Source organism: Colossoma macropomum, unplaced genomic scaffold, assembly GCF_904425465.1.
Source record: "Colossoma macropomum unplaced genomic scaffold, Colossoma_macropomum, whole genome shotgun sequence".
Lineage (NCBI taxonomy): Eukaryota > Metazoa > Chordata > Actinopteri > Characiformes > Serrasalmidae > Colossoma > Colossoma macropomum.
The window spans coordinates 22,369,395-22,392,265 of NW_023494794.1; the positions used below are offsets into that span (position 1 = coordinate 22,369,395).

The 22,871-nt window shown below is 39.0% G+C and overlaps 2 protein-coding genes across 2 annotated transcripts; both read left to right on the forward strand.

Moving 5' to 3' along the window:
- Positions 1-1,665: 1,665 nt before the first annotated feature.
- slc25a11 (solute carrier family 25 member 11) lies at positions 1,666-14,439 on the forward strand. Its single transcript, XM_036580617.1, has 8 exons — positions 1,666-1,812; positions 3,365-3,517; positions 4,613-4,819; positions 5,249-5,339; positions 7,295-7,385; positions 7,908-8,007; positions 9,934-9,985; positions 10,797-14,439. Exons 1-8 carry the CDS (start codon positions 1,736-1,738, stop codon positions 10,950-10,952), a joined length of 927 nt encoding a protein of 308 aa, XP_036436510.1. The 5' UTR covers positions 1,666-1,735; the 3' UTR covers positions 10,953-14,439.
- Positions 14,440-15,810: 1,371 nt separating this feature from the next.
- Positions 15,811-22,303, forward strand: spag7 (sperm associated antigen 7). The gene is made up of 7 exons (XM_036580618.1): positions 15,811-15,942; positions 16,756-16,823; positions 17,717-17,805; positions 18,935-19,019; positions 19,159-19,248; positions 20,187-20,343; positions 20,728-22,303. The coding sequence occupies exons 1-7, from the start codon at positions 15,858-15,860 to the stop codon at positions 20,844-20,846; spliced, it is 693 nt and encodes a 230-aa protein (XP_036436511.1). The 5' UTR covers positions 15,811-15,857; the 3' UTR covers positions 20,847-22,303.
- Positions 22,304-22,871: the final 568 nt, after the last annotated feature.

Here is a 22,871-nt window from a genome sequence, read left to right on the forward strand (position 1 = left end):
GTTTCTATCACTACCACTGTAAAGAAATCTGAACTATTTTACACCAAACCACTGTGAAGAACTCTGATTACATCTCAGAACTGAATTGTGCTGGAATGTTGAAAAATTGGTGGAACTCCCCTTTACCAGGGCTGGTGATCTTAAAAGTGTTTGGAAGGTTTGGGGCCATTGTCTACTTTTTAAAGAATGACCCATGTATTGTGCAGAGGGCGTTTCTTTTTATTTGTCTTCTGGGGCGCATTTTACAGATGATTAAACTTTCACATTTACCAATGCTCTGTGTATCTGTATATGTACTGGACAGCACTTTTCGTTAGACTTTTTGATTGGATCAAATTTACACACACACACACACACACACACACACACACACACACACACACACATACACACACCTATATATACATAAAACTTTGGTCTGATCAATATGGTCCAAGGCATCTTTCACACCAGCTTTTTGGATTCAGACCAAACTGAGAAATCCAAAGCACCATAAGATAATACAATAAAATCATAAATGCCCAAAGTGAGGCCAATAAGGGGGCTTGATTTGGCCCAGCAGTTATCCTAATCCCAACCCCCCTAACCCAGTGACAGAACAAACTTATGTTAATAATATATATAACGTTATAATTTCTCATGTTCTTAAAAACTTGTATTTTCGAAGTATTTTGGTAACAAAATATAGAGTAATGTTATAAAATACAATTTAAAAAAAGCTCGATTTGAAACCCACCTCCCTGATCACAGTAGGTGACCAGCTGGGTAATTTCTGTCCCCCAGGTAGTTCAGTATGTGTGTGCGTGTCTCTTTAAGAAAAACGCGTGTCGTGTACGGGCTCGTTCCTGTGACTGAATCCTCGCGCCTGATTGGCTGAGTCGTTACCCGTATGTACGTGCGCGCTCCTCTGTTTGGGCTCGCGATGGGGAGTTCGATTCTGTTTACTGAACCGATTCTTTCGAACTTTCCGAATCGAATATAAGAATCGACAGTCCAATTCAAGCGATTCATTTTCGATCCCATGATTAGTCGGATCTCAGTGGCGATGTTAAAAAATCTACACAGCACACAAATTGAATACTAAATAACATTAAACATATTTTGTAGGAGACACGTTCATAAATGTTTCATATGATGCTAATAATCTGAAGGTTTCAAACAATGTGTTGAAAACTGTGAAAAATGTAAAAATGTTTTATATTAAAAATTGCGATGAACGGAACTGGGGATTCCACGATAGTGGTGAAGGCTGTGCAGCTTCGAGAATGAACGTAAAGTAAAATGAATACCCAGAATGCCTCATAATTGAAAAGCAGCAACCATATCTTACTAATCACATTGCTATTCATAGTAACTCTTGGACAAGAAATGACTATAAAATAGATAATTACAGTTTACAAAATAGATAATTACAGTTTACAAAATAAATAAATAAATGTACAAAAATACATATTGCATTACTGGCAGTCTGCAGCAAATTATTATAAGGTTGCTCATCGTCATCACTGCTATTTCTATAGCTCCTTTCCATGCTTTGCATTCAAGGTTCTTAATACTCTACAGTGTGGTTCTTTATATTATGGGTTTTTGCAAACAACTTCGATTCATTTGGGACCTGCGAATCGGCTCGAATGATTCACTAAAATGAGTTGAATGACACGAGCGATTCGTTCCCGTCGCCAGTGTGTGTCACCTTGCTGAAGCTGCGGCGGAGGACCGGAGAAACAGCAGAGCCATGGCGGCCCCGGCGGACACAGCCAAGCCCAAAACATCCCCTAAGTCTATAAAGTTCCTGTTCGGCGGCCTGGCTGGGTAGGTACCGGAGAAATGAGGTTTAGCGGAGCTTTAGCTGGCTGACCAGCAGCGGGAGTTTAGCTAGCCCTGCAGCCGGGGAAGGTGAACCTTCAGCGTGTAAGAGGGTCACAGCTCTCCTGCTGGGGAGTCTGACCTCCACACCAAAGCAGTTAGCATTTAAACGCAGCTGTAAGCTCTGGATGTTGTTGGGGCTTTCATGTAAGTGTTGTTTTGTAGTTTTGATGCCCTAGCTAGGCTAGCTTTGAGGGCTAGCTGGCCCCGACTAGCCCAGGCATGCGTGTCAATCTGAGCTGCTGCAGCAAATGTCAAAGATGCTAAGAATGGCCTGCTCCCCAAAACGCACAGATAATAGTACACTCTGTGCCCCGTGGAGCAGGAAAGCTATGTCTTTAAATGCAGAACACGCGGGCCTTCTTTGCCCCACTAAGTTAAAGGGGAATTCCACCATTTTTTCAAAATTCCTGCAGTGGCTGAGATGTAAACAGTCATTCAGAGTAGTTTGGTGTGAAAGGGTTAAGATTGCTTTACAGTGGTGCTGATAGGAACCAGGGGTCGCCATGACTACAACACAAATATAGACATTTTGTTTAGTATCCATAGTATAGTATTTTTGAGCCACTCACTCGAAGCCCAGATTTCCACACTGAAGCTCTTATTTTTGACATATTGTGAGAAGAACCTTTTCACTGATAAGGACAATTATGCTTGTATGAGTTGACGGTAGAAAAGAAAGACAACATCCATCAACAAGATGGTTGAACACAATCAGAGGAATCATAAAGACCCAAACAGAAGACCGGACAATACCCGTATGGTCACCAAGAGGTGGAATCCAGTTGACTGCACATAATAATAGAAATAATAATAATAGTAATAGTAGTAATTATTATTATTACAATAATAATAACATTAAAAGTATTGGAGTTGGAATATACTTGGCTGCACATAATAATAGTACTACTACTGCTACTACTAATAATAATAATAACAGCAGTAGTATTGCACTGTCCAGCTGACTGCTGGTACAAAGAGAATGCCGAGTCTGTGGTGAGATAAGACGGTCTGTGATGTTCACTTTTGCACCATTAGGACTCAGTGGTATTGATTTTACTGTGTGTTTGTGTATTTTGGAGGTTTTGCAGTGAGTATTTGTTCTGCGCTCCCCATTACATCTGGCAAAACACATAAAACCAAAGGCCGAATCTACTTCAAACAGAACAAGGTTGAAGAGGAGGTCCACCACCATTTTTTTTCCAAATTCCATCATAATTAAGTGTTTGAGATGTAAACAGAGTGATTCAGAGTGGTTTGGTGTGAAATGGTTCAGATGTCTTTACAGTGGTGGTGATAGGAACCAGGGGTCACCATGACTTCAACACAAATATACACATTTTATTTACTATACAAAACCACCAGTGTGTTGTATAGTAAATAAAATAGTGAAAATCTCCAAGTGTCAAAATAATATGAAAGGAATTCATTCTCTCTCTCCCTCTCTCTCCCTCTCTCTCTCTCTCTCTCTCTCTCTCCCCCTCCCCCTCCCTCCCAGTATGGGTGCTACAGTCTTTGTCCAGCCGTTGGACCTGGTCAAGAACAGGATGCAGCTGAGCGGTCAGGGTTCAAGGGCTCGGGAGTATAAGACTAGCCTGCACGCTGTGGTCAGCATCCTCCGCAACGAGGGGATCCGGGGCATCTACACCGGGTGAGGGGGGTGAAATACTTTTAAACAGATGCTTTAATCGAGTGCTGTCCGCAACAGTTTGGTGACTATTAGGGGTGCAATAAATAATAATAAAAATTCATAATGTAATTTGATGATGTACGGTGGTGTCTGGAAACTTGCCTCACAGTATATGTTTTCATTTTCAGTTTATTAGAGCATTTATGTAAACTTTATAAAAGTCTAATGCTTTTACCGAAGGGTGTGCTTTAGTGTTGCAATCTACAAATATATTAGCCCTAAGTTAACACGTTAGCCACAACTTTACATGCACAATACAGCACAATACAGCACAATATGCTTCAATACAGTTCAGTACAATTTCATACAGTTCGATACAGAACAGTACAGAGTTATATTTCTAGTGTTTTGTGATGCATTTAACTGAATCAACTGATTTTGGAACGTTAGAATCAATTATAACAGTGATCATTTACTCTTTCTCTCTCTCCCTTTCCCTCTCCTTTCTCTCACTCTGACTCTCGTATTTTCTTTCACTTCTGTTTTTTTGCCTTCTCCCTCTCTCTTCGCATTTTTTGCTTCTCTTGTTTCTGTTTGTCTTTTTTGCTCTCTTTCTCTCTCTCTCTTGCTCTCTGTCTCTCCTCCAACTATTTCCTCTTTTTTCTCTCTCTAACTCTCCTCCAACTGTCTCCTCTTCCCTTTTTCTCTCTTACTCTTTTACTCTCTCTCTTCCAACTATCTCCCCTCTCTCTCTCCCAACTGTCCTCTTCCTTTTCTCTCTCTTACTTTCTTTTACTTTCTCTCTTTCTCCCCAACTATGTCCTTTTCCCCTTTTCTCTCTTACTCTCTTTTATTCTCTCTGTGTGTGTCTCTCTCTCTCTCCCCAACTGTCTCCTCTTCCCTTTTTCTCCCTCTCTCTTACTCTCTCTCTATTTCTCTCTCTCTCTCTTTCTCATTCACTCTCTCCCTCTTTTCTCCCCCTCTGCCAACTGTCTCCTCTTCCTTTTCTCTTTCTCTCTTACTCTTTCACTCTCTTTTTCTTTTGTCTTGTGTTTTTCTTTCTATCTCTCTCTCTCTTTTTCTACATTTCGTCTTGTTTTCTCTCTCTTCCTGCAGCCTTTCAGCCGGTCTCCTCAGACAGGCCACCTACACTACCACTCGTTTGGGTATTTACACAGTCCTATTCGAGAAAATGACCAAAGCGGACGGAACCCCGCCGAATTTCTTCATGAAAGCCGTGATCGGAATGACAGCCGGAGCGACCGGAGCTTTCGTGGGAACCCCGGCCGAGGTGGCGCTGATCCGGATGACCTCGGACGGACGGTGAGTTGGTGTCTTGATCTGGGATCAGCCCGGCCGCTGCTGATGAAGACACATTCAGCAGAATGCAGTATAAAAACTGAAGGCTGCTGAAATCGTTCATCTTTAAAGTAATGTTTCACTGAAAACTCATATTCATTCTCTCCCTTTATTTAGTTTCGTGACTGAGCTTATTTAGTTTCGAGGCTGGTGTAATTAGTAATCCATGCTTTGTTAGCTAAATTAGCCTCAAAGCTCCTGCACTAAACCAACAGAAGCAAAGTTCAGACACCAAACATGCCTTGGCTCGTTACGTTGGCATAATTTTTAATTGAATCATGAGGTGGCGATGGAAAAACGTCCCATTTTGTCGTGTTATTGTTGTGTGAAGTGTTATTTTTCAATTTTTCTTCTCTCTCTCTCTCTCTCTCTATCTCTCTCTCTCTCTCTCAGTCTGCCCCCAGACCAGAGGAGAGGTTATAAAAACGTCTTCAATGCCCTCTTCAGAATCACCAGGGAGGAGGGAGTCACAACTCTGTGGAGGGTGAGTATGTGTTAGTTAAATAGTCAGTGAGTTACAGTTACTGTGGATTCCCCATTAAAAATCGTGTTTAATGCGTCTGGTTAACAGAGCAAGATCGTTTTAGTGTTGATGAGAGTCTGTAGGTCAGCCATCGTCTCTCTATTAGCTGTATAATGAACACAGCGTGTTAATATTTATCAGAATCGAGCTAACAAGCATTTACTGTTTCTCAGAGGCCGATCTGTAAGGTTTTACAGGGGCTGGAAAAGAGAAACAGTGGCAGGGTTGTGTAATTATTATATTTTCCCATGTTATATTGTAGTTTAGGCTGCATGATTAATCATTTTTTTTAGATATCACGTTAAACACATCATTAAGGGCTGCAATGACAATAATTTAAGTTACATAATGTGCACAGTATTATTATTATTATGAGTTATTATTTCGGCAGGAATTTGATAGGGCTGCACCTAATGATTACTTGTCATGCCAAATATTAAATTGCTTTTGTTGTTACTTTTGTTTTTATCTGCTAAATCGAAAGTATGATTGAATAAAAAAAAAATGGCTTTTAATTGTTTAATAAAGTTCCCAAATAGCTAATAAAATATGTTACTTCATTTCTCATTTACTTGGTATTTTAATTTTTCAGTTTACAGTGACAGCTGTTTTATCATTGGTTAAAAGTTTCTGCATTAATGGTTTAAGGGTAATGTATGCAACATTGCTGTCCCGAAAACATTCTAAAACATTTTTAACATCGTCCTGTGCTTTGGTGTTATCCTCCACGGGACACATGATATAATACACTGTAAAACGGCAGTATAAAAGACTAAAGAATGTCAGTTGAATGGATTACACGCTTCAGATGTCCATGTTTCAGTCAGACATGTCAAGTTCAGAGTCTTGAACTGTAAGTATTTAGGGAGTACAGAGTTTCGAAATTGCAGCCTTTACAGCCAAACAGTGCAATGTTTATCGAGTACGGATGTGGCAAGTCCCAAACGACTATTTCTTAGCTATATTTACACTGTTGGGCTGCAGGATCCAGTACTTAAATTCCTACGTAGTGCACTATGTAAGGAGCAGGGAGTGATTTGAGATTCAGCCCCAGCACAAGAAGAGGAGAGCTGTTAGAATGGTGTTATTTAGGTCTCATGGTGGCAATCTGGTGACCAAAAAGCACTTATGTGATATATTGCATATATTGCATTTATTACCAAGAATGAGAGAGTATGTTGGCTAGTTGTAGTTGACTGTACCAGGTAGAAAAGACCACATGACTGAGGTTATCACAAGCTCTGGAATAAAGAGTGTTTGACCAGATTAAAAGCCTTCAGCACTCCCGTTTTCACTGAGGGTGGTTAAAAATATGTTGTTTCCTCTGCTTTCCAAGTTCAACACTTTAATACAGCTTGATATGAAAATAATTATCAATGACTGTATTTTATTTTAATTTTATTAAAAAGAAAAATAAATCAATAGAATATTTGCAGTGCAAGTAACAACAAAACCTGCATTTTTTTACTTATTAAGGTGAGAAGTTTTATTCAATAGAGTTTAAAAAATAACAAAAATAAAATAAAATGCTAAAATATTTTAGTTATTTTATCCTGGCTTGATTTGTCGTTTGTTATTTTGTTGGTTTATTCAGATTTGATAATTTTTTTATTTTTATTTTTTTTCTCCTTAATTTTTATTATTATTATTATTATTAATTTTTTTTCTTTGATATGTCTTTGTCAAAGCTTTTGGTATGTTTTTACAGTCTTTTACTTTTCTGCATAATCTGAGCTACTTTGTAAATGAGTGTCACCCTCAGGGTACTCTGCGTTTAAATTAGGATTGATTGATTGATTGATTGATTGATTGATGTCTACAGCCCCAGTATATGAGTGTATCATAGGCATGCTGTTATTGCGAAATTCTGACCATTCTACATGAACTGTTCCCTTTTCGTGTTTCCTGATTCACAGGGTTGTATACCCACTATGGCCCGTGCAGTAGTAGTGAACGCAGCACAGCTGGCTTCATATTCTCAATCCAAACAAGCTCTTATGGAAACTGGTGAGTTTCTTCACAGCCTTATCGTTCTTACTTACACCTACACCTTATCTCGTCAGTCCCTGAAGGCTGCAAGTGCTGCACCTTAACCCTTCAGAAAGATTAGGAAAGACAATAATCTGATAAATGTACAGAAAAATATGCTGAGCAATATTTTCAGTGCTTCTTTGAACAAAGTTGAACTTGTAAGAACTTTCTGATCTGTAGGATTGAACTCTCATTTTTTAACCTGCAGCGAATTACCAGGTTGTTGTTGTTGTTGTCATCTGAGTTGTAAAAGGTGTTACGTGGCCATTTTTATGAGAGGTTATTGATTTAAATGCCTTTCTTTATTTCGAAGTAGTAAGCAGGCTAAGCCAAACAGAAAAATGTGACCCTGAATGCTAATCTGCTGTAATAGTAGTGTTGTAATTGGATATTAGCTGTAATAGACTTATGGCAGTGAATGGCCTCATGTGGGTGCAATGCTGCAGTTTGTGACACAATACCAGTTGTACTGAAGACTGTGCATGTTTGTGTTTACAGGGTATTTCTCAGATAACATCTTACTTCATTTCTGTGCCAGTATGATCAGTGGGTTAGTGACCACTGCAGCCTCCATGCCAGTAGACATCGCCAAAACCAGGTAAAGCCTGCATTCATCTCTTCAAAGATCCAGACCTGTGCTTTGGTTTATTGATCTTATCATTAGGGATTTGTGTTTTGGCTCATTTTGATTTCCGAGTATCTGTAAAGGCCTTTGCACACAGAGCAGTAAATTAATTCACATGTATAACTGAAGATCTTGCACACCAAACACTTGTACGGTGAAAATGCAACGCTCTTTTATTCACCGTCTATCTGTTTTTTTGCAAACGCTTTCACCAATCACAGTTGTCCGTAGTGTTGACATGGCGATAACCAAGATGACAAGTTGGCTGTGTCTCAATGAAAAGAACTTTTTTGCAAATGTCATAAGGATCAGAATCTCCAAAAGCAGCTCAGACTGGGCTACAGACATGTGGAAGCACTCAGTTCCAGCTCCTAAATGATGCAGTAAAGCCCCTGTGCTATTTTCATTTGTCCAAAATAAAAAGTAGCCCAGGGTCACTATTCGCTTCTTCTGTAAGGAGTGAAGGAGATCTTATGTGCACTTTTGTGCCATTTGTTTTGTGCTCCATCTCCTGTGGAGCTGCATCTCTACAGTCAGCTCAGACTGAGTTACAGAGAGCAGAGATGTGAGTGACAGAACTCATGTTTCAGCTTCTGAATGAGGCAGAGAATCACAGTGGAAACACACCTGTTTTGTGAGAGGCAAATGACCTTTTGATAGATATTCTGTCTTTTTTCACAACACGAACAAGAAGGTTAATTTCCCCAAAAATTGGGTAATGTCCAGTGTGTGTAGTTTTGATGCGAAAAAATATAGCATTTTTGTGTTGTTTATTCACTTTATCACTTTTGGTGCGAAACTGCCTTAAAGGAGAATTCCACCCTTTTTTTTTTTTAAATTGTACATAATTAAAGGGTTGAGATGCAAATGAAGTCATTCAGATTGGTTTGGTGTGAAATGCTCTGTTCTAGAGAAACTTACCAAGTCAGAACTGTTCACAGTGGTGGTGATAGGAACCAGACGTCCACCTCTAAAAGCTCCCTCACATAAAGTTTTAGACATATTCTGCCTGATATCCGACACACTGTTTCATAATAGTTTTATGATAAAGTTTTAGCTAAAAATGTGTTTTAACCCATTTCATTTTATACATAATGCGTAATATGCAGGGTGCTGTGAGGCAAAATAGTCCCCAAAGAAAACATATTATTTTAGATTTTGCACTATTTTACCATCATCAACATTCCATATAAAACTCAGAAGACACGTATAGGTTCACTGGTGGTTTTGGACAGTAAATAAGTGCTAAATTTGTGTTGTAGTCATGGTGACCCCTGGTTCCTATCACCACCACTGTAAAGACATCTGAACCCTTTCAGACCAAATCACTCTGTTTACATCTCAAACACTAAATTATTCAGAAATTTAGAATTTTGCATTCCCACTTTAAGGTTTACTCGCACCAGCGCAACACACACGAACACACCACCACCACGTCAGTGTCACTGCAGTGCTGAGAATGATCCACCACCCAAATAATACCTGCTCTGTGGTGGTCCTGTAGGGGTCCTGACCATCTGTAATTGTAGAACTACAAAGTGCTCCTATATGGTCAGTGGAGCTGATAAAATGGACACTGAGTGTAGACATATTGCATTAAAAGGCTAATGTTTTCCACACAGTGTCCAGTGCAGGCAGCTGTTCGCTATTGCTGACTAGAACTTAGCGGAAAAACAAAACTTTGTTTCCCGTCTGAATTATGAAATCACTGCATGGGGGCGCACATACATGGATGTGCGGATAGCCAATGTAACTGACTGAGTCCCATGAGTTGTGTCTAGCTTTGTGTGCAAACACTGAGCCTCTGGAGTTGAGACTAACTGCACACTGACTCATTAGGTGTTGACTGTGTTGTGTACAGAGCCTGAACTCATGTTTGCGTCTTTCTGTCCATTTCAGGATTCAAAACATGAGAATGATTGACGGCAAGCCAGAGTACAAGAACGGACTCGTGAGTAGATTTGTAGAACCATGTGAAGGAAATGGTAGCAATCACAAAGGAGCTCTGAAAAAGACTCTCACCTGTTTTACTTTTGCCATTTCTCACATTTTTAAATGTCCTGCTTGTAGCCTGTATAGGATGACAGTGCAATTTCATTATCTGTGTCAGCAAGTGCTAAATATAGATGACTGATTCCTTTTATGTTCATGTATTTTATCTAACGCATTTTTGTCTAACACGAATATAACTAAAAATATTGCTGGTGTTGGAAGAAAACCTTGTATTTCCATTTTTGTTGTTTTTCAGTTTTTGGCATAATTTGATTTAATTTGTTGCCCTTTACATTGTCTGTAAATTTCAAGAATGGGCCAATAGAAACAACCCAAAATGTCTTGGAAAAAAGTCTTGATCTGAAGATAACTATCGTGAGATCACAAGATAATTAAGTTAAAAGTAAAGTACGTTTTTTTCTTTTCCTCTAAAGTTACCGTTTTGGAGATACGAAGTTTTGTTCCGACAGCAGCGATATAAAGAATCTGCACTGTAGACTGTGTATTATACTGTGTGTAGACTGTGTATTATCGTACTACTATCTACTACTATAATTATTATTAGAGCAATATCTTTAAAACAATACTATATATGCTACTAGTACTACATTGTAATAGCTACCTTCACTTTTTTAATCTCATTAATGACTACCTTAGTTTACATCACATGTAAATAATATAACTTATTATATAACTTAATCAGGCAAGTCAGATACATATTTCATATCTTGCTAGCCAGGTGATCAACAAACTTAATTCTCTTTCTCCAGGATGTGCTGGTGAAAGTGGTGAGAAACGAAGGTTTCTTCAGCCTGTGGAAAGGTTTTACTCCGTATTACGCTCGGCTCGGCCCACACACAGTGCTCACCTTCATCTTCCTCGAGCAGATGAACAAGTTCTACAGGATCTACTTCCTGGATTCATAGGTTACCATGGAAACCCTCTCACGCTGGGCCGGTGGAGGTCTGGACCAGGTCCAGAGGGGTCAGTTTGCGCATGATTACCGTCTGACTGTGCCAGCCAGCATCACATGACTCGTCCGTGAAAGTGTTCTTTCATAGCAACTGTTGCTAGGTTTGACTAGCTTCACTGAGAACTGGTAAAAAATCCCTTTCAGCCAAATAATAAAAAAAATTCAATCATTTGCTCTTTTATAGAGATTTTTTATGGTATACAATTTAAATTTTGACTTTATTTGTCTCCATTATTGAAGTCTGAAGAGGCCATGAGCTGTGGCTATAATTTTCTGGGTTGTTATCTTGAGATCACAGCTTAATTGTGTTGTGATCTCAAGACAACAACTTAATTGTAATAATAATCAAGTCATGATCTCAAGATCACAAGATAATCGAGTCAAGATATTAAGATCATATCGTTATCTTAAGATCACAAGATAATTAAATCATGATCTCAGGATAACAACTTTTATCTCGAGATCACCAGGTAAATAATGGTCTCAGGATAAATTTATCGTGTGATCACAGGATAATTAAGTCTTGATCTGAAGATAACTATCGTGAGATCACAAGATAATTAAGTCATGATCTCAAGATCTCAACTTTTATCTCAAGATCAAAGGATAATTAAGTCATGATCTCAAGATCACAACTTATATCTCAAGATCGCAGAATAATTAAGTCATGATGTCAAGATAACATTGTTAAGTCATGATAATTAAGTCATGATCTCAAGATCACAAGACAAAATAAAACTTGATTACACAACAAAAAACTACCCCATCTATCTAAATCCTTCACTCACATACAAAATAAATATCTTCTTGCAATTAATTTCAGCTCTAAATTTACTAATTTTGGTAACAAGTTGAGCGCTGTGTGCTACGCTTTTGCATTCGGTTGAATGGGAGGATTTTTCCAGCCTGCTGTAAAGCCTCTCCAACCTCTTCACAGCAGCTGAGAAAGTGGGCGGAGCTTTATAGATCAATCGATGTGAACTTGTGTCACCATTGCCTGTGTGTGCTGGCGGGCGCAGTTTCAGATAAAGTGCTGGACTAAATCCCAGCATCTGCGCTGACCCTCAGGGACTCCGGTCCCGTCCGTCTGCTACATTTGGCAAACTGGCAGACGTTTGGACTCTGATAGAAAACAAAAACACACAAAACACAAACAAAACTCAACCGACTGACGCACTGACCAGCAGACTGGACCCGATGTACCCGACCCCTGATGGCCACCACTGATCATTACATGCTTACTTACAGATTAGTTGAGTGATTTGTTTTTTTTTTCCTTCTAAAAACTTAGGCAGATTCAGACAGTAAACATTTACATTAAACCCAAGAGCAAACAAAAGTATCGCTCCACCTCTCTCTCTCTCTCTCTCTCTCTCTCTCTCTCTCTCTCTCTCTCTCTCGCTCTCTCTCTCTCTCTTTTTCCCTCCTTCTCTCCATCTGTTACTGACATTAACTCAAGCACACGTGGTTTTGTGCTGCGTTCACTGCCGACTTCAGGTTGGAGAACACAAGAGATTGTCTTTCTAAGTCGTTCCGCTCCAAATCATGTGATACAGTGTGGTCCACTGTATCTATAATAACTGAGCTCGCTGTGTGATGAGCTCGTTCATCTCCTCTACTTTTTGTTGAAGATTGTAACTGTTTGGAATCGTGTGAAGCTGTTTTAACTTTTAATTCAGTTTCTTGACCTCAGGGTAAAATGATGAGGTCATCAATGCTAGTAAATGAAATTTACTTGTAAGAATGAATTCTAATGTGAGATTTCAGTTTATGGTGTTTTCCTGGTTTGCTTTAATGGGATGAGATGTTTTTTTTCACTAGTGCAAATTCTAAATTTGAAAACATTAATTCAGTTAGTTCAGAAGTAGAAGCTAAATATGTCATTATTACATGTTCGTTTTCTCAGTAGTCAAAAACAGAACTTATTAGAACTAAAATACAGTTCATGCTAGTAACATTTGAACATTGACATTAAATTTTTCTTAATCCTTTTCAATTTCAGTCGTACTAATAACATTTTTACTTGATCAAATTGAGAACATGATATAAGTAAACTGTAGATCTGAAGCAGAGACGTTCCGTACTGAATGTGGGACTCCAAGCACAAATTAAAAGCTAATTAATAGAGTGTATTACATATTATTGTTATGATTATTGATCCATAAGAAGCACGGATTTTATTATCAGCCATGACATTAATGACAGTAATAACTGTGAAAATGATAAAACGGTTCACATAAAATACTGTACTTTCATTAAAAACAGTTTCGCTGCATTTTGAGTGACGTCTTAAAAACTAGAGTTTTTAATTCTTACCTCACATTTACTGTACACTTAAAGGTTTTCCAAGGGTTCTTTACTAAAGTGAATGGTTCTATATAGAATCATGAACACTCAAAGAACCCCATGATTAAAGGGTTCTTTGCATAGTGAAAGGGTTATTCAGATTGATGGATAATGTGCTGAAGATGATGCTATATAGAACCTTTATGGAAAGAGTCCTATATGACACCAGAAAGGGTTCTACTGTTACTACGATATCAAGTTTGTAACAATAAAAGTACACTTTTTGGTGCTATATAGAACCACATACAACAGTTTGTCCATCAGGAGAACACTTTTTACCACGCAAAGACCCTTTTAATCATGCAAAGGGTTCTTTGAGTGTTCATATAGTTCCATGGGGTTCCACAGGGTATATAGCACCAAAAAGGGTTCTTCTATTATTACGATGTCAAGCTTGTAACAATGAAAGAACCCTTTTTAGTGCTATATGGAACCCTTTTCAAAAATGTGCTATATAGAACCATATACAACAGATTGCATAGTAAAATGGGTTCTCCTGATGGACAGTCTGTTGTATATGGTTCTATATCGCGCTAAAAAGTGTCCTCCTATTCTTACAAGCTTGATATCGTAAGAATAGAAGAACACTTTTTGGTGCTATATAGAACCATATACACCCTATGGAACTGTATAGAACCATATTCTTCTCAAAGAACAAAGACCCCTGTAATCATGAAAAGGTTTCTTTGAGTGTTCATGGTTCTATATGGAACCATTTTCTTTACTAAAGAACCCTTGAAGAACCATCTTTTTAAGTGTGTGCTTTGGTTTGATGGTGTTATTGGCATTGAATTTCCATCTTAGCGTTATTCCTCCATTCCTGTGGGATTCACTGACAGATAATACACAGTTAGATGTTCTGTGGTCATCAACTCTTTTGACTTTGACGGAGGTTCGTACAGTGGAGAGGTCTTCTGATAGTGTTTTCTCAGTTTAGCTGCTCGGTGAATAGAATTAGTGTTTTTTTTTCTCCTAATCAGTTTTTTTTTTTGATGAAGAGCTGGTTCAGAGTAAGTGTACAACTCCCACCCGTACAGTGATATCTGTAGCTCTCATGATGTAAAAGAGAGGATTAAATCTTTTTTCTGCCTGCGTGTTGGTGTTTTTTTTCTTTATTATTTGACATTGTTCATTGAACTTGTGTAAACTGGTGCTGCAGATTATTAAAACCGGTGAACAGTAAACTTTCTATTTGTTTCACTGTGGAAATGTCGCTACAATTGAGTTTCACCTCCGACAGACTGGACAAACACGATTTATTTTGTTTATTTGTAAACAACAATCCTAACATCTCACGTAATAGCTTTTGGACATTTGTGTGCCTTATTTTCTAAATATGTGCCGTACGGGAATATAATGTATTTTTCCAATACATTTTGTTTCATTTCATCACTAAAACACACTTCCAGCTTTACACACAGCACATTATGCTTTGAAAAATGGATATATTTTTCATATCTTCTATGCTCAGTCTGAGGTGCGGGAGTAAGATGCCCTCTTGTGGCAGTAGTTTTTTCTTAACCTCCTGTAGGTTAACATATTGTGTGTTTACAAATGGGTGGAGACTTAGGCCCAATCCCATTTCTTTTTTTTACCCCTACCCCTTGTTTTCGAGTGTCACCATGCCCCTTGGAACTGAGTTACAAGGGGTATTGGTTAAAATCTTCCCTACGAAATGGGACCCTCCAATAAAAAAGAACATTACTTCATTAACAGCTACCAGCGCTTCTCTGTAGGCGACCCTGCCAGTCTGCAGTGATAGCAGAGGAGGGTAAAGGTCAGCAACCTCGCTACTGGGCTTTAGTTGCATTTGGGGCATCGTTTGCTTTTAAAGAGGAGGATACAGCGATTATTTATTATCGCCCACGTCTAATTCTTCAGTGATAAAAAGCTGAAGTCAGCTATTCGCCAGCTTCTCTTTTGAATTTTTTCCAGTCCACCTTAAATGGTGCTGCAGGTTTGATGCCTGAGGCTCCAGATTGTAACTGCTGGTTGAATGGGAATGCTTTCTAGTTATATATATATATATATATATATATATATATATATATATATATATATATATATATATATAGTTCTTCAAGGGTTCTATAGTAAAGGAAATGGTTCTGTTTACAACCATGAGTTCGGTATAGAATCATTTAATTTCATTCTTCTTTGCATGGTGAAATTGTTCTTGATGGAGAATGTGTTGTACATGGTTCTATACAGAACATTTATTTTTGTTGCAAGCCTGACATCATCACAATAGCAGAACCCTTTTTGCTGCTACACAGAACCATATACAACACATTCTCCATCAGTCTGTAAAGAACCATTTAAGCATGAAATGATTCTATACAGAACTTGTGGTTCTGTATAGATCCATTGCCTTTACTAAAGAACCCTTGAAGAATCATCTTTTTTAAGAGTGTAGGGGTCTTTGTTGTCCACTAGGGGCGGTATGGGGTTCTGCTCTGCAGTCGGTCTGCAGTGTTATTGTAGGAGAAGGCGCAGAAGAAGAGTGTTCAGCATGGCGGACCTGCTAGGCTCCATTCTCAGCTCCATGGAGAAGCCTCCAACAGTCGGCGATCAGGAGAGCCGGCGGAAGGCCAGAGGTACAAACACTGTAACAGCTTTATTCGGGTCGAAACAAACCGAGAAACACTCTGAACCGATTCCCCAAACCCGGATTAACCCCGAGTTTACACTGCAGCTCAGTGCTAATGCTAACTCTGCGCTGAAAATCCCCATTTTTAGTCTCGTTTTAGGCTTCAGTTTGGTTTTGAATGTGAATTTGCGAGGGTCGATGTTTGTTATTGTTGTTTACCTCGCTGCCCTCTGCGGCGCTCGCTCTTAAAATAAATAAATAATGATAAAATAATAAACCATCCAATCGTAACCCGAGAAATTGTTTCGGGTCGCTGACGTCAGCGCCGTACTCGATTCTGATTCGCTGTTGCGGGAGCCGCGGGCGGCGCTCATTGGATCAGGTCTCAAGTCACTATCTGCAAACCGATATTGTAACATAATCATGATTAATATTTTATGCATTTAAAAATAGTAAATGTGTTGTAATATAATTACTATTATATTTTATTTTTAATTTTTAAATACAATTATTAAAACATTAAAAAGTAAATAAAATATTGTCTTTTAATATGTATTATTACTTAATACATTAAAAAGTAGTTAGTAAAGCAAGATAATAATAATTATTAAGATTTAATACATTATTTAGTGGTTAATTCATATGCTCGTCTGGCAGCTGTAGTTTATGACAACTTTAACTGATAAATTCAAGAGCGGTAAACATCCATCAAATTATAGTCTGATCATTTTCCATCTTCACTAAAATGAAGCTAGTTTAATGTCCTGGAGTTGGTTCTGTAAGTGCGTCCCACTTTGACCTTTTGGGTTCGCTTTAACAGAGCAGCAGGCCCGTCTGAAGAAGATGCAGGAGGAGGAGAAGAGGAAGAAAGCAGAGTTCAGGAAAAAGGTCTTGGTTCTTTCATTATAATCACATTAATCAGTCTGACATTTTTAGCTTAGCCCCGATTTCTGTTTGTTAAAAGGGGATTCCACTGATTTTTCAGAATTTCTGAGTATTTCAGTGTTTGAGATGTAAACAGAGTGATTCGGAGTGGTTTAGTATGAAATGGTTCAGATTTCTTTACAGGGGTGGTGATAGGAACCAGAGGTCACACAAATACGGCGATTTTATTTACTATCCAAAACCACCAGTGACCCTGCTTGTGTCTTCTGGATTTTTATATAATGTTCATAATGGTACAGTAATAAATATAAGTTTTTTGGGGGGACTATTTCGCCTCACAACATCCTGCATGTATCTCTCCACCACACATTTATCTTAAAACTACTGTAAAACAATGTCTCAGGCATCAGGCAGTGAATTCATAACCATTTCATGTAATAACTTTCTGTGAGGGAGCTTTTAGAGGTGGACGTCTGGTTCCTATCACCACCACTGAACAATTCTGACTCTGTAAGTTTCTTTAGAACTGAGCTTTTCACACTAAACCACTCTGGATGACTCTGTTTATGTCTTATCCATTTAATTATGTAGAAATTTGGAAAAATCAGTGGAAATCCCCTTTGATACTGAACTTTATTAGTATATTCAGTTGTATATTGTTTTTTCCCTTTTTACTTTTGTGACGTTCTTGTGCTTCCTGTGCATATTAATGTTGTTGTTGTTGTTGTTGTTGTTGTTGTTGTTATTATTATTATTATTCATGTACAGCATTTTCTGTCATGTAAAAGAGAGTCTAACAGGCATTCTCTCTGTTTTTAAGAGCTGAGAGTTTTCCTAGAAAGCATCCTATTGCTGGTGTTTATTCTTTTTCCTCCTCTCTGCTGTGTGTTTGTCAGATGGAGAAGGAGGTGAATGATTTTATTCAGGACAGCGCTCTGCAGAAGAAGAAATACGAACCAATGGGGAAGATAGAGAGGAGCATCCTGTACGTGAAGATACACAAAATGCATCTAGACAGACCACACAGCAGTTTGCACAGCACCTACTGCCTTTACCACCCTTAATGTGTACTGACAGATGGCCTGTGTCAGTGTACTCAGTCCATTTATAACAATAAGACTGACCTACCTTGGAAAATAAATGCTCTAAAAAACTAATTAGGCCTAAAATAAATCTGATTGGAAACATTCAGACTTCACTTCTACCACATTTTTTTTGTTCTGCTGTAAATGTCCATAAATGGCAACTCAAAAATTAGAGAAATGTGGAATTTGGTTTGGCCAAACTTTTGCATACGACTGCATACAATACTGAAGCAAAACGTTGTGTCTCAATTTTTGTAGGTTTTTTCCTCCCTACATAATTAATAAAAACACAGAGTGCTATTTACATTGTGTCAAAACATCTTGATGAACGGAACAATAGAAATGATCCTAGGTGCAGTGTGTAAGATTTAGGGGAGGGTCTATTAAAAAAAAAATTGAATATAGTAAACAAAACCATGTTTTCATTAGTGTATAATAACCTGTAATTCCGAATCGTTGTGTTTTTGTTAGCTCAGAATGAGCCCTTCATATCTACATAGAGAGCAGCCCCTCCTACAACAGAGGCTGCTATGTTGCGCTGCCATGTTTCTGCCGTGTTTTTACACTGAAGCAGCAGCTTGAATTTGGTGACGCCGTAGCTTCAGTTGGGAGACGTAGAAAGAAGAATCAGTGATTGGTGCTGGTGCTGTCTGGCCGTTCTGTGTTGTGAGAAGTTTGAGAACCCAAATTTTGACAAATGGAGGATCATATTTATTATTTGGAACAAGAAAAAGCAAGGGAGGGTGAATCCTCTCTGTCAAAGAAGAGAAAACAAGAAGAAGCAGAAAACGTGACAGCCTCCGTTGGTTCTACTACACGCTTGGGAAAGGAGGGGTGAGGTGATTCAATTGGTTGCAATCTGCAAAATCATCGCTGGATGCCACTAAATCTTACACATTGCGCCTTTAACTTGTGTTGAAAATGAGTTTTTCCTTCATAGTAACCTCTCCACTTTGTTGGGGATGGAGTGTAGTGTAAGTATGTATATGTGTAAGTCCTGTATTCACTGTTTATGCTCTTCTCTCTCAGGCATGATGTGGCTGAGGTGGCAGGGCTGACGTCGTTTTCGTTCGGAGAAGATGAAGAGAGCAGATACGTCATGCTCTTCAAGAAGGTCAGCAGTTATGGGAGCTTCGAAAACCTTGACATGTTACCATGGAAACCACATGGCTTTTAGCCAATTTACTGATAGTTTAGAGTTCTTCGTGGTTTATCTTCTCCCACCGTGTTTGTTCCTGTGCGTGTGTATAAAGGAATTTGCCCCGTCGGATGAGGAACTGGAGGCGTATCGAAGAGGAGAGGAGTGGGACGTGGCGAAAGCCGAGGAGAGACGCAAGCTGAAGGTGAAAAACACAGCACTAAAACTTATAAACTTTACGGAAGGAACTGCATACATTACATGCACATATGGCCAATATTTAGTTGTGATTTCATATTAGTTGTTTCATAATTTCATTACTTACACATCACTTTGCAAAGGTCATGTGTCATTATTATTAATTATTATTATTATTGTTGTTGTTGTTGTTATCATGACGTTCTATAAGTATAATATTTTCCTGGAACTGTGCCTGTGTACACACATACATAAAAGCGTACATACACCCTTGGTCAAATTGCAGGTTTGTATTGATTTTCTAAGTGTAAATAAGTGAACACATCCTCTACAGAGGTACACTTCTGCACATTTTAATACACAATTATTGTTTATTTACTAAATTTAACATACTGGGGGGGAATAAATAATAAAATAATCTTTCCAATATATTAAACTCAGCAAAAGTAGAAATTGTGCACAAAAATGTACAGAAAAATGGCTTATTTAAGTGAGTTCTTTGTAGAGGATGTGTTAACTTATTTACACTTAGAAAATAAATAAAACGTGGAATTCAACTGGGGTGTTTTTGTTTATGATTTTCATGTATATACACACCTCCAAAAGAGTAGAATGAGAAGCAAAAACCTTTTAAAACACGCACCCACTGGAGGCCAACTGCGCTTACGGCTGTGGTGCGACTTCACGTGCTAACACAAACAAAATCATGTAGCCACCAGCCCTAAACCCTATCTTAACGTGGGGGTTCAATGAAAAAAAAGTTTATCCAGGCTCCAATGCAGCAACCAACACAGCTGATCAGCGAACGTATTGCCTGGACGACACTACAGGGATTTAGGACGGAAATGTTGAATACAACCTTCTTTTTGTGCCAGTGTCTTTCCTATTGGTCGTGCAGTTTTACATGCAGTGATCTCATTCCTGTTCTGCTGTGTCGTATCTCAGGAACAGGCCGCACTGGAGGAGGAAGCCACAAGTCAAACTCAGAAGAGACCCCCGTCCCCCAGCTCCAACTACAGAGACAAATACAGCCACCTGATCGGCACATCTGCTGCTAAAGATGCTGCACACACACTGGAGGCTAACCGTGCTTACGGCTGCGGTACGACTTCACACACTAAAACGAAATCATGTAGGCTCTCCCCCCAACACAGCTGATCAGCAAACGTATCGCCTGGCCCACACTACAGGGTTTTAAGATGGAAATATAGAATATGACCTTCTTTTTGAGCCACTGTGTATGATGTTAATATATAAAAACTCCCAATCTGATGCCTCTGACTATTAAATGATTATTGCAAGCTTTACAGGGCGACTCGCAGCACTGCACACTCCCCATATTTTAGCCTGTTGTTACTCTCCTGCTTTAGTAAGGATGCTTCAACCAAAACAGTGCAGCTTTAACCTCAATAAACCAAAAGACAATATTTGACCTACTTTCTTTGTCCATTTCTTACATGTTTCTGATCTCTTCTTACCTGTACAGTCCCTGTGGCCAACAAGAGGGACACGCGCTCCATCGAGGAGGCCATGAACGAGATTAGAGCCAAAAAACGACTGAAGAAGGGAGAAGAGGACGTGGGGGCGGGCGGCAGCGGCTTATGAGGACGAAAAAGAGTGGGTGTGCGTGTTTGTGTGTGTGTGTGGGGCTTAGAGACAGGGTCTGTATTCATACTGCTAAAGAAGTGTTCCTGTACAGTATTGTACTCTATAGCAATATTTAACATGTACTGATGCCCGTTAGGGCCAATGGGATGTGCTGTAAGTGAATTTTAATATGTGAGAGAATCTATACAAGCACTGTTTAACCATCTCTCTGGACTTGACCGCGTCAACTGTTTTCTCTCCCTTCATATCATTTGTCTTAAAGTGGTAGTTTGGTGAAAATGAAGCTTGCTTCTTTAGTTTTAGCAATGAAGCTATGAGGCTAATATAGCTAACAAGACATGGAAGCTTATATCCCACCAATTAGCATCGTTCAGATTCCTCAGAACTTTTAAGTTAGAGGTTTGAAAACTGACAAAAATACAGGGCATGGACAAAAACAGTAGCAACCAGTTTGATGCCAGAATTTAGTCCATGTTTATAGATAACAGAGTATCATACAGTGCCAGAAACCACACGATCAAATCTATTGGAGATTATTTACCACCTCTGCATGGTTTGAGGCAAGTTTGGACAATGCTGTTTAACTGGTGGGGTAAAGCTTCCATTACTGTTATTGGCCTCCAGTGCAAAACTAAAGGAGCAAGTGTTTTGGCTGTTTTGCTAGTTTTTGCCAAACTATCGCTTTAAAGCTATGATTTTAGTGCACAAATGATAAGTTTTTATTTTTCAGGTACATGTTGCCTCTTTAAGACAGCTGGTGTGTCTAACTGTAAGTGTACTGTCATCGTTTTTGTGACTGTAGTGACCTCTAGTGGTTGCATTGAGGCACAACAGCAAATAACTTTTAAAGGGATACTTCAGTCATTGCTGTTTTATTCACTGTTAGCCATGTAAGATTTGTTTGACTGGACTATCCCTTTAAACGTATGTTTTTATCAGCCTGTAATCCCGTTTTGTCCTGTTGCGTCCACGTCTCTGGAATGATTGTGTGCAGTCGATGCATATTGAAGTGTTAACGTACAATTTGCATACTTTTAATGTTCCCTCGAGTCAACCTGTGTTCCTCAAACACTAAGAGATTTTTTTGAGCCATTTAGCACCTGAAAGGTGAAAGAGGTAAATGCTTTGATCAGATCTAGTCCAGTGAGGGTTTTTACTGATAAGAAAACTGGTCTGGTGTTCTAGAAAAGAGCAGACGGCAGGGAGTCTGCAGTTTATCAGTGATGAAGCCTTGTAATGCCTTGGCTTAAAAGAGTCTAAAGCCTAAATGAATCAGTATCATCAGTGTCGTTAATAATCACCCTGTTAATCGACTGCTCCTCTAGAGTCGTCTTGCACATTTTACATGTTTATCTGAGGATAATAATGTCTTCTGAATAGTTGTTTCTTTAAGACTGGCTTATGTGTTGGTTTGCTTTTATGGTTTAAATAAACAAAGATAAATGTTGGTGAAATATGTGTGTGATTGTTTTTGTGTTTCTACAATTACAGACTGTAGTCCATCTGTTTCTCTGCATACTTTGCTACCCTGTTCTTCAACGGTCATGTGGGGGACATGACCACCACAGAGCACGTATTATTTGGGTGATGGGTCATTCTCAGCACTGACATGGTGGTGGTGTGTTAGTGTGTGTTGCGCTGGTATGAGTGGATCAGACACAGCAGTGCTGCTGGAGCTTTTCAACACCTCACTGTCGCTGCTGGACTGAGAACCAAAAACATCCAGCCAACAGCATCCTGTGGGCAGCGTCCTGTGACCACTGATGAAGGACTAGAGGATGACCAACACAAACTGTGCAGCAGCAGATGAGCTGTCGTCTATGACTTCACATCTACAGGGCGGACCAACAAGGTAGGAGTTGTTAATAGAGTGAACAGTGAGTGGACACAGTGTTTAAAAACTCCAGCAGCACTGCTGTGTCTGATCCACTCGTTCAAGCGCAACACACACTAACACACCACTACCAGGTCAGTGTCTCTGCAGTGCTGAAAGTGATCCAACCCCCAAATAATACCTGGTCT